Below are 13,487 nucleotides of genomic sequence, written 5' to 3'. Positions count from 1 at the left end.
CGCATAGCATTGAACTAGGCGACGAGTTTCGTATAGCATCGAACTATCGAACGAATGTCGTTAAAACAGAGTTTGGCTCGGTCTTCGCTACGGATCGTTTAGGCTTGCCAGCTATGTACTGTAGCTCTGGAAGGTATGAAATAATGGCGGACCACTAGGCCTGTCCACCAGGGCCATTTCGTTAGCTCCACCTCGAGTGTCCATGACTCAGGGTACATAATAATCAACTTAACAGTAGCAATTTGGTGGGGTCCCCACCCCGTTACTCTGCTGCACTTTGTTCTTCGACATGTCCCAAAGTCGTGAAAGCGTCGGCATGGCTCCCCGACTTCCAAAGTACTGCAGCATAAGCACGAGATCATATCTCCTCCATGATCTTTTGAGGGTCGACAGATGACGAAATAATCAAAGCAGTTGGCTGTAGTCTTCGCGCAGTCCGCAGAAGCACGATCGATGCAGCGCGATACGGAGCGACGACCCCGACCCTAAGATGACCCTGTAATGCAAATGGCACTCTGCCATTAGCTCGCAAAAGAGTCTGATATGGACCGGCGTGAAATGGTCGACTTTATCAGCGAGAATCTTGAAGGGGATGTATCTGTCACCAGTATCACTCAAGTCTTAGACAGGCATAAAATGACTCTCAAGGTAATACGTCGTGTGGCCCCGCAACAGAAGCCTGAGCCACGACATTTCTACCAGTATAGACTTAAGATGCTGGGCTGCCAACTAGAGTTTCCACAGGCTCTCATTTGTGACACCTAGCAAATGAGCACGCCGGACAAGCACCATCGGGAAGCGCTGGACTATACAGGTATCAGTACCGAGAACTACCACAGCTTTCATCCTATCTTCTCACCACGTTCCGGTGTGCCTTTCAGATCAATCTAGGCATTGCACTGAGCTGTGAGTAATCTAGAAGTTAGAGTGATGTATACTGCTATGCTAGACTACCTACCTCGTACAACTATCAGAAAGAAGCCGGCAAAGGGAAATGAAAACTCATGCAGGCCGATGATCGTCAGAATTGCTAGATATTGTCGATATATGGGCCCTTGGGATAGCTTTTTGTATAACTACCAATATGATATCACCTGCAACCTCTATTTGCCCTATACCCCTGCTATAACCTCAATCTCTACAAATCCCAATTCCCACTTTCCCCCATGGCCCGATAACAGATACCTAGCGTCATGTACCTAGCTGCAGTCAGCCGGCACCCACTTGCTGAATTGCTTGGCACTTGAACTACGGGTTTCACAGGATCTCCTTCGACTTGTCTGATCCACCTTTGTGCATTAGACATAGTGCATTAAAGATAGTCCATGCTAAAGCACAGAATTTTTATCAAGCATTAGCATCGACAGGCCGGCTGGCGAAATGGTATCGCGTCAGATTTCGGTTCACTGAAATCAAAAACTCTGAAGATTGCAGGTTCGAGCCCTGCGTCGGTCGATGAAAATATTTTTGTCATCCTGGTGATCTCTGTCTTTTTGTAACGTGCGCGTTTTCTCATTTTACTTTATGAATGGTGGTGGTACACTACTTGCGCTAGTCTACCTCAGGGAGGGATTGATGCTGAATGATACAAATATTCTTGGTCGACCACCCATTGTTTTTGATATATGATTGTTTCACCGGGATACTCAGACGCTTTGTGACTTTGTTTACAGTTTGTGTCGTCGATGTACAACTTGATGTTGACACACTCGGCCAGAAAGGCTGCCTGCTATTCAAATTTACCCCTTCAGAATCCTACTAGCTCACTTCTTGTGTCAGACTTTCCGCCAAGATTGTTGAGTTCCCAGTGTCTGTATGCCCTTCATTCTCAGATAAGTTGAAACTCCCCAGTCACGCCATCGAATTCCGTGAGGGATCCAGATATGCTTTTTGCATCACCGTAATACCGCAGTCTGTAAATGCCAGGCTCAGCCCACTGCTCAGTCTCCCAGGTGATAGTTACCTCGCTGGTGGCAAGGAGCTCGCTCGTGCGGCGCCAGCGGAACACAAGATGCCAATCACTGTCATCCCGGACTGGCTGCCATTGTTTCTCCGCAGTTGACAGATCCTCGCGAGTCAGTTCCTGACCCACTTCCAAATGTATTGAAGTGGGCTCTGATGAGGTTCGAACAGTGATGAGCTTCTCGACTGCTGCGTAGCTTCGCTCCAGCCTAAGGTTATTGCGAGGGTTCGCACCAACAAACACGGCTGAAACGGAGCTGCCACGATAAACGACCGGTTCTACATCGGTGGTAACATCACCAAACTTCTTGAACAAGGGTGGTCTGTCGTGAACGACACCAGGAACGAAACTGAGGCTCCGATTACTGTTGTCTGGAGGACTTGGGCCGGGAGATGGTAGTCCCGTTGACGTCGCACTCAAATATGGTACGAGGGAAAGTGTCACATTGATATAAGCCGCCAAGGTATGTGGTCCATACAAAGTACTGGCACCTTCATAACGCTGGATCCTGAACTGGTGATTAGCGATAGTCATGGAGCGCGATCGATGCATGATTATCCGAAGAAAGTACGACCACTTACTCATACTCCTCTTCCGTGGTGATGTAGTGTGTATAGCTATTTGCAGGCCCGCCCAGTACCACAACTGGTGGCGAGGACGAAACTTCGTTTGCGAATAGAGCGGTGATCTCCTTTCCGACTGCACTCTTCCAGCGTCGTCCAGCCATAGTTGTTGCTTCGCCAGCGCTGACAATGATGACTAGTTGACCAACACGGAAGACCTGTACGTCTACAACATTCGGTGTCCAAAGGTATGGCGAAGTCACCTCCCCAACATCCAGTAAAATCGGCTTGGCTCCGTGACAAGCTTTCTGCTGCTCGGAAGGTGCCTTGAGTAGCCCGCCGACGACTTGCCAGACAGGCGATGTAGTATTTGGACCTCCATCATGTTGCGTGAAGTCAAAAGCACCCGGCCCATCAGAGGTTCCGGCGGCGAAAGAGTAACCCAGGGCTGCTGGACAAGTCTGTACTTGTCTTCCGTCGGTGGTTTGGAACCGAAAGTTTGACATGTTGTGAAACTTATGGAAGCTTTTGACCCAACGACCACGGATTGGGGACAATTTGTTGGACTGGTCGTATAACATCCGAGCTGGCTCAAACTGTCGCTTTCCAATCTCATAGCAAGAGGAAGTTCCCTCATCATCTGCCCGGAAGAAGGGTCCTCGGGCGTGACATTTCTGGGACCTCCCATCACTGCAAGTGCTGTTCTCGAAGCTGCACATTTGTCCTGTACCGTCTTCACACCAAGCACCAAGAACATTTGGGCTTGTGTCACCAACGCTGGCCTGCGAGAAGCCAGCGACAAAACTGTCATCAGCACTTTCATCATCTTTGACACTTTCCTCAAACAGGTATGCGGCCACTCCCTTGTTGTCACCTGAGATTAATGTGTTGTTCCCAAGAACGGATGTACCGTGTGTAGGAAACCAAGAAAGCACGCCAAGACTTTTGCTGTCAGAAGCCCGTGTAAACTTGAGCAAGGTCAAGTCCTTCTCTACAGAGCCGTCATCCTCGCTGCTAATGTTATACTGCGCTCTTTCCTTTTCTGAATTATTAAGGTATGCGTATAAGCTTCGATTGATATTGGCGCCAAAGACTTTGGTTGTGCCAACACTCAAATGTCCCGGCGCAAGGCTTTCGTGGGCTCTGCGAATCGACAGGAGGGCGCCGTCAACAATGGCTTGGTAGCTCTGCTTGTTGAAACCTTTGCTTGTTATTTGCGGTAGAAGATAGTTCAGCCAGGCCCCCGGGCCAGAGTGCGAATGTGTGCCAGTCACGGCCAGGTTGTGGTGACCATAGTCAACATAATCATGGCCGAGTTCCTGTAAGCCGGATAAGATACCATATCGCACAGCAGTGTCGCCAGATTGAGTGTCAAGAACTAGATAAATAAATCGATCTGAAGGCTTGTCCGGGTCGCCAACAATAAATGCTCGAGAATAGAGCCGTTGTCGCAACCCCGTACCAATCTGATTTGGATCTGCATAGCCCATGAGGTTGATCTCTACACACGGTCCGGTGATGTCCGCTTTGCCAACGCCGAGCAAATATCGATCACCCGCAGTCTCATGAGCCCCTAAAACCCCTTGACTTCCTCCGTTCTCCCCTCCAGCATTACCGAAGACAGTGGTCCAGAGACCTAACTTGTGGTTCAGGCCTGTAGGCAGGAGCGCGACGAAAACCAGAACGGGAATTAAGAGGATCACAACCATCCAGGCCAGCGGTCTCCGCTTTGGCTCAGGAATGGCTTCCTGTCCCGAACGTTGCGGACGTTGATACCATATTCCCCGTAATGCGTCCTTGACTGAATGGGAAGGGCCAGCCTTCTCGGCGAGCTTATTGTGTCGCATTGCTGCGACTAAATCTGATCGGGTTTGATCTATTCAGGTATTTCATTCAGTCAAGATTCAGTGGTGGCCTGGCCGGAAAGATAACATGGGATGGTATGCGTGAGCAACCGGCAGGCTCGGAAACTAGTGTCGATATTGCAGTATGCAGCAGTCCGGACAAGACGAGTCCGAAAGATGTCGAGAACTCAGCTCGTTATTTCCACGAGCCAGTTCATACTTGGTTGAGTAGGTAGGCTTCAGAAGGTAAGTGCAACATGTGCCTGGTACCTTCAATATGTTTTCACGGACATGTGAGACGAATAGCCAAACACCCGACCCCGTTCGGCACATCCTCCAACTGATGTCACCAAACAAGTCCATCATAGGGCGTTCATGCTTGCGACTTTCGGGTCTCTCGGCGCTAACAGGCACACTCCCATGCAGCTTAAGCCTTAAGCTTTAGCAGGGGTAGCTGATTAGCAGCTTAGCCCATTGCCGGCGGCTGAGGCTTGGCCGATAACGATAAAGCCCAGAGTTCGGGAAATTCGACATCGTTGCGACGGCGCGGTTCGTGAGCATTCAATCGTGACAATTCATCGACAAAACCAGGCAGCCTAACGCGATACCTCGCCAACCCCGAAAGCGTCCCTGTACACTCAATCCAAGACCAGTCCACAGCAACACATCTGTATTTTGCCAGTCACATTTATGAGCAACATGTCGGCTCTAACAACAGTACACGAATCCCTGCCCTGTAAGTCATCCTCTCCAAATCCTGGGTAACTACAACTGACATTTGCCCTCTAGACATAGACGCGGAGCCCACGCCAGCCCAGCGCGCAGCAGCCGAAGCCCTCATCGCAGCCGAACTGTCCAGCTCCGAAGCCTCGCCGTCGGACTCCCTGCTACCACCGCTGCGGGAACCCAACTTCTCCCCCCTGATCGCCCAGGAGCTCGATCGCGTGGCGGCCCAGCAACCCCTCCGCGGCATAGACCTCAAGCGCTACGAGGAGCAGGAGGAGCTGTCGGACGCGGCGTCGCTAGAGGACCGCCAGAACGCCCTCGCCCTGGCCTACACGACCAACACGTACCTCACGTCGCGGCACACGCACCTGTCGCTCCTGGACAGCTTCGGAAAGAACGCCTGGCTCGTGGGCAACTGGCAGACGGAAGCCGAGCTCGCAGCCCTGGAGCGGGACCTGGCCGAGGCGAAGCGGCAGATCGAGATCGTGAACAACGGCAGGCGGCGCGTGCAAGAAGAGGTTGGCGGGGAGATGAGGGGGCTCGAGGAGACGTGGAAGAGGGGTGTGGGCAGGGTTCTGGAGACGGAGATTGCTGTAGAGGGGCTGAGACAGCAGGTGCTGGAACGAAGACGAGCAGGCGGCGGAGAGTGAGCAGACCAGAAGGACGTTTTTGACGCAGCGTGGCGTCCATGAAGAACACGACTGTCTATCGTGGAAAGCAGACTCGACCTGCGTAAGTCCTCGTGGCAGTTCGAGCGGGGACATTATGAGGTGAACAAACCTATGTCAAGGCCGCACCTGCACTTTTGGTCCTATTGACAAGAACCCTCTTGTGCCTCCGACAGCCCACGGATTGCACACTGCGAAATTGTGGTCCCTAAAGTTGGGAGATGGCTTAGAAAATATGGAAATCCGAGCCATTTGGGGCAGCACTTCAAGGCTGTTGCCCCTGTCGCTGCAATGGCGTTTCGCTGTTTCGAGAGTATCACATTTGAATCTCTGATAGACCCAACTTTGGTTCGAGATGTCCCATCTGATATCGGAAACGACAATATAATTATATTGGCCACGCAGATGTCACCCAGATCTGCGTCAATTTTTTCTTATTTTACATAGAGCTTATAAAGGACGCGAGGAATAGAACCTTGAAAAGTATCATCAGCATTTACAGTATGTTATATAACCCCATAACAGAGACTGGACAGCGTTGGTCTATATCGAAAAAAGAATGCATTTCAACTCATTGCACATGGGGAAGGAAACGAGCTCTAAGAGAATTGGCTGCTTTGGCCATGAAGATTTCGACACGATGGCAGTAGTTGAAACAATCTATGGAATCATGTGATGCCATGCGCATACTCAAATACTCAACCCGGGTGTTTTCCTAAGTAAATATCTGCGATTCTAGACTTAGTTATGCAAGAGACACAATAGTAGAAGAAGGTTGCGTCAAGTCGGACGTGCTATTGTATACTGAAGTCCAGGGAGAATTGAGAACAAATCCCTGGTAGAAAGGCAATGAATTGATTCACGCCAAGACAGCAGAAACCAAAATGTTGTTGTCTCAGGAAACTACCTGGCACCCTTGGGAATTTAAACAAAACCAGGAGTCGCCCACGGGTGTATGAATAATCCTAATCTATCTCTAAGCCATAACGAATAGGGCTTTTATTGTTCTAACGCCGGGGACTGGGCAGAAACTTCTGGATTTAACTAACAGTATAGAGCTCCCTATCATTTTATCCTTGGATAAGCACTAAGAAACATGGCGATCAGGATGAACGAGGCACTACATAGATCGGAAAGGAGTTGGACACAAACGACACATCTGGACATCTCAGCCATCAACTCTCTCAACACAACTTCCATAATATCAAATAGGGGGGAATCTACACAACGTGGGTTTGTGCTTTAAAAACGAAGGTTGTCCATTTAACGCCATTCTTGACCAAGCTCATAAGCTGAGCTTCCTCTCCAAAACAAGACTTATCTCAAAGTCGATGATATGTAGGCGCCGTACTCATCATTCCATGCTCGGTTTAAGGATATCACTGTCCCCTGTATCTCCTGTCTCGCTGTCCCTCTGCCTCCCGACCAATTCAGGAGTGTAGGGGGTCGACATCCTCAACGCCCGACTTCACGTACTCGGTTCTCCTCATGATTCCTTCGACAGGTCCTAGTAGTCTTGCAAATGCGCTCTTGCCGAGGGTTGCTACCTTGACATTGGTAGCACTCACGACGCTTGCAGCTCGTGGCGCGTCATTAAGCAATGCCAGCTCACCGAAGAAATCGCCCTTGTTGTAGTGCTTCACAAGCTGCTGTGGCTGACCATCTTTCTCTAGATACGCGTCACATTGTCCATCCTCCAGCAGGAAGAACGCTGTACCGGCGTCACCTTGCTTGATGATGGTGTGTCCAGGCGGGAACTTCTTCGTCTCGAGGGCGTCGGCAATCTTGGAGCGTTCATATGGCGTCAATGTATGGAGGAGGGGCACCTCTTCAAGGAAGTTCTCGTACATCCTTCTGCGTGCAAATGTAGACTCGAGTAGGATGCGGCGGAACGTCACACGATCAAGAGCCCATAGAGTACAGCCAGGCTCCGCGGAGATGACAGTGGCGGCACGAGGTGCGTTGTACATCAGGGCCAACTCTCCAAATGAGCCACCAGATTTGATTGTGGAAACCAGCTTGCCTAGCCCATCAGGCCCCGGGGCGCCATTTTCATGGATATAAACATCAAAAGTGCCCTTTTCTACTACATAGAAATAGTCACCTGAGTCACCTTGAGTAATAACCTTCGGCCGTAGTCAGCGTGGAATTCGAACGATCTCAAGTGTTGCACATACCTTGATATCCTTAGCGGGGATGGATTTCTCAGCCAGAGCGCCAAGAATCTGGGAACTCTGTTCGTCGTCTAGGTGACTGAACAAGAAGTTTCCTTCAATGGCCGTCCTCAGTCGGTCCACCTGGTCTTGTGTCTTGGGTATATATGGGGGTGACCAGTTGTCGTTGGCATCGGCGGTAGGCTTGAGGGACTCGGCAGAGACAGAGGTACGTCGGCCAAAATTGTACTGGGGCGGATATAGGTCCGCGTTTGGTGGGCTTCGTAGCGACGAAGGCGGTCCATCTGTCGGGCCATCGCCTCCTCCAAAGGGCCCGTGGAAGGGGCTTGCCGACGGATTTGAAAAAACAAACGACGGGGTAGTCGGCGAAGTAATATTGTCGTTTTCGTCCTCCTCGACTACATTGAGAAGACCTGCGCCAGAACTCTCGTTCTTCTTCCCATCACCTCCAAATGGGTTCGAGTTGGCCGCGAAGGGGCTAGAGAAGGCTGACATGTTGCGAGGCTTGGAGACGGATACTGGCCTTGATGTATGGAGTATGCGTTCAGCAGCGAGTCGTTGCGCGAAGTAGTTGGAACAGAATTGGAGGATGTCGATGGGCTTCTCAACACGTAACTGGGTCTCTAAGGCCTGTCTTTCAACCTGGTAAGTACTGGGAAGAGCCATGATTAAAAAAGGGTAAAAACGAAGGGCTAAGCAGTGTTGCTTGATCTGGAGCTTGGGTGAAGGAGAAGAAAAGAGAGCAGCCTCGATACCAGAGCAAACAGGACGAGCAGCGGACAATGTCCGTAACATAAATAATAGCAGAGGGCAGAAAAGGGTTCAAATAATAATCGACGTTACTGACGTATTGGGTTCTGGGCAAGGATAATGATAGGGGCCCCCGGTTGGCGGGTACTCGTTTTATGACCCAGAAATTGGATCGTGGCTAGTCTCTTCGCGTTTTGCCCCAGCTCAAACGGCAACGGCGGTCTTGTGGACAGTCCAATCGATGTGACGGGAAGTCGCGCTAGGTGGCGATGATTGAGTGAGAGGAGCTTGGGACAAGGCTGCCTCGCGGAAGTGAGATTGGAGTTGAGTTTTGAGAAGTGAATCGATGGGTGGGTCAATGAATGCTTGCAGCATGCGTCTGAGCAGCAATCACAGTGGACCACGGGGAATAAAGGAAAGTCGGAAGGAAGACTTCTAGATGAATGCAGAGCAAAACAACGTCTCGTACGAATGGGCAGTGAGAGGGTTTGAGATGGTGTTTTGTCGACAAGAGACAGATGCCAAAACAAGTTGCCAGATCATGAACACGACGACATTGGGGTGACTCGCAACTGCAGAAAAGGCACCGGCAGATACCCCAGTCTTCTGGTCTGGGTCTGAGTCCGGGTCTTTGGAGATAAAGGTGCGTCACTTACTCCGCAAATGGTCAAATATGGGCGACCTTGAGAGGTGATGGAAGCTGTAGGCTGGAAACAGCTACGGTATGGTATGCTTGAAGCTGGCGGGGAGTCGTTGGCGAGATGATTCGTCTAGTGCTACAGTAGATGGTTCGGGCTGCAGCAGCACAAACACAAAGGGGAAGGCAGCGCTGAGGGGTCCTGTCGAGGGGTAGGAGGTAGGGGCAAAGAGATGGCGGAATCAGGATCCTTGATGCGAAGAAGAAAAGAGGGTCGCCTCGGATGTCAGGTACTGCAGGTAAATCGTACTGTAGGGCTTTGCTTGTTAGTGACAGTTGAGCTTGTGGTATGTATAGCAGCTTTACGGACAATGGCTATGATGATCACTCTCGAAGAACTCTGGAGATACGTGATAGGAATGAGGTCTCCGCGACTTTATTACTACTGGTACTCAACCTTTTAGCTGTCGTCCTTTGTGGCAACAATGACGACCCAAAGCCCAGCTGGAGGAGAACAAGAGGACTCTAATCCGTAGGGGATGCTCTAAAAGGTGGGGTAAGCGCCTGGCCCCAGCAAGTTGAATGGTCAAAGCTTCCTTCTGGTCGCCTTCTGGAATTCTTCGAAGTCTTTTTCCCAACTTTAGCGCCACGGCAATGCAGAACACCACATCCTTGAGATGTGACACAAAGAGACCAGTATTTGTGCCACAAGACCCTAGACTGAAGGATATTGAACAATTTCATTCCCAGATGATTCCGACACTATTGACTCGGCATCATTGCCGGTAATCCGTGATTATTCGATAGCCCCTTGGCACTGGATGTCCGTCATGTCGGGGCTGCCGGGCAGAAGAGGCACCTGCAGATCACTTGCTGTTTCACCCAAGCTTTGACCCAAGCTCCTGCAAGTGCGACCTGTCTCGCCGCTAGCGTCATAGAGCATGAGCCCCAATCGTCCTGAGCTCTGTGCCCCAAACTTCTCGGATTGGGCTTGTCGACACGCATCTCACAATATTGTCGATTCTTGCTGAAATTGGTTCGTAGATATATACTTTCCTAACCATGCCTCCTAATACCGTCACACCTAGAAGTCCGGAATTATTCCTTGGCTCCTCTATGTAATGGGCGCCTTTGGTGATTGCACTTCTGGCATGCTGCATCGTCCTGGGCCGACGTAACTGTTTCATTGCCCGTGTGCTCGTGTGCGCAAAGTCAGGCCGTGCAATTAACGAGGTCCTACGTTCTCGGCAACGGATAAGAACAAGATCAAACCAACGTGCCTGCCCAAGTATGAGAGGTTGGTCAAACGCTCTCCATAAATGCATCAATTTCGTTAGAGAGATAAAAGAAAAGAAGAATCAGATTCGAAGGTGGTGCATCACCTCAAGCTGTGTATATCTACCCCTCCAATCGCCCGACATATAGCGGTTCTGCAGACGCTGGATTGACAAGAATGTATGCAGAGGATCCTGCACATCAGTCTATGCCTGGCATATCTTGTCATGTGATTTGGGTTCCTCTCTTGCTGATAGTCATGTCTGCCTAACGTCCAGGCGCCTCATTGGTCGTTTAGGGACAGTGAGGCTTTGTAGGCATGCACCAAGTATCACAGAAGCGTATAGATTTCGCACTTTTGCATTGTACAAAATATATAGCTGGAATGCAAGGGCTTTATAAAGGCGCCGCGAACTCCTAGAGGCCTATTCGAGATAAATAAACAAATAAAACACCTTGATTTCGGCAATACACAACGAACTCTATTTTGAAAAGCAAAAAATTGGATCTTGTACCATCAATCTTAACAACAATGACTCATTGAGTTGATGTAAGAGGATATCAGAAAATATGTAGCAGTTATAACCAGTTTTGAAGTTGGTCATGTTGGTAAGGACTTGTATCAGACCATACTGAGGAACGTTCATTAAGTTTCATTCACAGAGAGGTATAGGTGCTTACCACAGACCTGATGGTTCCCGTGGATTTATTTCAGACTCTCCTTTGGTAGTACTAGGCTCCAATGCCAGTTCTTTATACCTGATCTCCCTTTCATTGATGTTGGCATAAGGACTGAGCCGAACATAGACAACAACGGGGTTAAGCACCCTGCTAACATTGTAAACATGGGCGATTCAGATTCCCTCCATAGCAGATGCCCAACTTGAAGATTTACAGGTTATTTTCGGGCCAATTTCTTCAGAAAATTGATACATGGATTAAATGGACAGAAGATGCATGAGATATGGACTTTACGTCCCAATGCCTAAGTGAAGGACAGCAAAGGCTACCTGAGATATGGAGGCTATTTCAGTAAACGTTCGAGGAGCCAATTCAGTCGTGCCTCGCTTACTGCCGCCACCGGCTCGTGTCTAAATTCAATGTTCCAAAGATGACTATCACTTCAGAAGTTATCAAAATCCAGTCGTGCAGTACTCACAAGAAAAAGATATCGAATACAATGTCGAGTCCACGGATTGCTGTGGAGTACAACATGCTACATCAAAATCTAATCTGAAATCATCCCTAACTCGACGTAAACATACATGATCCAAGTTCTGAACATGTCATCTACTTGGTGCAGTGGCAACTGTTAGCGTTTACCGGCAGCCTTCCTTTCGTTATACGGTATCGTGTGACATATAACGGTCTCTCCGGAGGCCTTGCTACGGAGTCATATGCGATTGCTGCCGTGGGGAACGGCTATCACACGTCCTTGATTCATCCACAGCAGGTCGTGACAATGTTTGGCCAAAATACCTACTTACTCAAGTCGTTTTGATTTTAATCAGGATGTTGAATGCAACAGATAACAGCAAACCACACCGTCTAAACAATTGATGTCAATTGATCCGATGAGTATCCCAACTACATGGCAAGTCGAATCAATTTGACACGGCCGGCAGCTGTGCAGGAAACCAGTGCTGTTTGCCAAACCTTGTACCATTGCATGGTTGCATATCTAATTATAGTACAAAAATTTTCCTCCTGTGAACCTATGCACAGCATCATGGTCCCGGTTACCAGGCTCCTGAATAGACCCCTAAAACAGTCCCCTGTATCTTATAGGCCAATTTCGGGTGGTCCGATGTAGCATCAAGCGAAATGTTGTCTCCACATCAATCAGTCATTTACGTAAAGAACGCTGTCGCAGTAGGATCCACTTGGAAATGAAGCTATCGTCACCCACCACGCTGCAGCGTTTCATTCCCATCAATCATTTTTCAGTCTCATGAGAGAAGAAACAGACCACTAATTCCATTGACGAGTGCTAAAAAGTTTTGTTATATCTAGCAGTATTAGACCCGAATATTCAACAACAACCACTGGGCCTTATTAGCTCAGCGGTAGAGCGCCTCACTAGTAATGAGGAGGTAACTGGTTCGACTCCAGTATGAGGCATCAATAAATACCATGTGTTGACGCATATCTCGATCAATCTTTTGCTACAGGCTCATTTACGATTTATTTTTTTTCGATAATATTTTTTCTTCTTCTTTTTGCAAGATCGTGTCCTCCACGACATTGCAGTATGTGATTCATATGGATGAAAATTGTGTCTACCGATAGCTGCGTGTCATGATCTTGTTTAAGAGACCCTACATGCGTCCGCCTTCAGCCTTCACCCTCCGCCTCTCAATGCGACCATCTGACACGAATTACATGCGGTATGTAGCCTCCCTTTTGTGGCCTCCCGAATGTTCTTGGTTCTGGTTGGCGAATCTTTTACTAAACCAGTGCTCCTGCAGATCAGACATTATCCTTGGCTTTTTTCGAGATGGATTGGACCAATCCGCCTAGAACACAGACACAGATGTTCCAATGACGCATGGGAGCTTTCTCGCTGTATGTTCGGTTGAATGCGGCTCTTGACTTTCGCCATCGATAAGTACAACAAGCTTTCGTCGCAAATTGTGCGGTTATTTCAGGACGAACTACATCTTCTCGAAGCTATTCTTATTGCTCCGTGATAGTAAGTCTCATCTATAACTCATTCAAACTTTCGGTCTGATCATTGGGTTTTGCCAATGGCTGTGCTAACTTTAACAGACCTGATACTTCATTTGTTAACGCTGGCTTAAACATATTTAGAAGGGGACTTTAGTAATGATTTCTGCGTTCAGATTTGTACTGTACGACCTCTTCTTACTGCGTAAGAGTGGCAGGG

The 13,487-nt window shown here is 49.1% G+C and overlaps 4 protein-coding genes and 2 non-coding genes across 6 annotated transcripts; 3 read left to right on the top strand and 3 right to left on the bottom strand.

The window, feature by feature from the left end:
• Window positions 1-1,079: 1,079 nt before the first annotated feature.
• BKA67DRAFT_567290 (uncharacterized protein) lies at window positions 1,080-1,418 on the bottom strand. Its single transcript, XM_046102969.1, has one exon. It carries the CDS (start codon window positions 1,304-1,306, stop codon window positions 1,139-1,141), a length of 168 nt encoding a protein of 55 aa, XP_045956979.1. The 5' UTR covers window positions 1,307-1,418; the 3' UTR covers window positions 1,080-1,138.
• On the top strand, window positions 1,367-1,455 carry BKA67DRAFT_t113. The gene has a single exon. It is a non-coding gene; the product is annotated as a tRNA-Arg (tRNA).
• A 373-nt stretch (window positions 1,456-1,828) lies between these two features.
• BKA67DRAFT_518518 (neutral/alkaline non-lysosomal ceramidase) lies at window positions 1,829-4,235 on the bottom strand (the record flags this gene model as incomplete). The annotated part of the gene is made up of 3 exons (XM_046098014.1): window positions 1,829-2,068; window positions 2,132-2,471; window positions 2,545-4,235. The coding sequence occupies 3 exons, from the start codon at window positions 4,233-4,235 to the stop codon at window positions 1,829-1,831; spliced, it is 2,271 nt and encodes a 756-aa protein (XP_045956978.1).
• Window positions 4,236-5,069: 834 nt separating this feature from the next.
• Window positions 5,070-5,746, top strand: BKA67DRAFT_536426 (Pre-mRNA-splicing factor SPF27; the record flags this gene model as incomplete). The annotated part of the gene is made up of 2 exons (XM_046100149.1): window positions 5,070-5,106; window positions 5,160-5,746. 2 exons carry the CDS (start codon window positions 5,070-5,072, stop codon window positions 5,744-5,746), a joined length of 624 nt encoding a protein of 207 aa, XP_045956977.1.
• Window positions 5,747-6,702: 956 nt separating this feature from the next.
• On the bottom strand, window positions 6,703-8,923 carry BKA67DRAFT_298756 (camp-dependent protein kinase regulatory subunit). The gene is made up of 3 exons (XM_046096061.1): window positions 8,786-8,923; window positions 7,942-8,572; window positions 6,703-7,890 (listed from the first exon to the last, which is right to left on the bottom strand). Exons 2-3 carry the CDS (start codon window positions 8,431-8,433, stop codon window positions 7,195-7,197), a joined length of 1,188 nt encoding a protein of 395 aa, XP_045956976.1. The 5' UTR covers window positions 8,434-8,572; window positions 8,786-8,923; the 3' UTR covers window positions 6,703-7,194.
• A 3,726-nt stretch (window positions 8,924-12,649) lies between these two features.
• Window positions 12,650-12,721, top strand: BKA67DRAFT_t114. The gene has a single exon. It is a non-coding gene; the product is annotated as a tRNA-Thr (tRNA).
• Window positions 12,722-13,487: the final 766 nt, after the last annotated feature.

This window comes from Truncatella angustata (genome assembly GCF_020726525.1).
Source record: "Truncatella angustata strain MPI-SDFR-AT-0073 chromosome Unknown BKA67scaffold_5, whole genome shotgun sequence".
Taxonomy (NCBI): domain Eukaryota; kingdom Fungi; phylum Ascomycota; class Sordariomycetes; order Amphisphaeriales; family Sporocadaceae; genus Truncatella; species Truncatella angustata.
Note: the sequence above shows the minus strand (reverse complement) of the source record. Positions and strands in the feature narration are given on the sequence as shown.

Excerpts from the sequence above, each read along its gene's own strand:
- BKA67DRAFT_298756 (XM_046096061.1), bottom strand. The coding sequence starts at position 8,433 with ATGTCAGCCTTCTCTAGCCCCTTCGCGGCCAACTCGAACCCATTTGGA. Across the intron at positions 7,891-7,941 it reads TCCCCGCTAAGGATATCAAG|GTTATTACTCAAGGTGACTC; the intron begins GTATGTGCAACA and ends CTACGGCCGAAG.
- BKA67DRAFT_567290 (XM_046102969.1), bottom strand. The coding sequence starts at position 1,306 with ATGTCTAATGCACAAAGGTGGATCAGACAAGTCGAAGGAGATCCTGTG.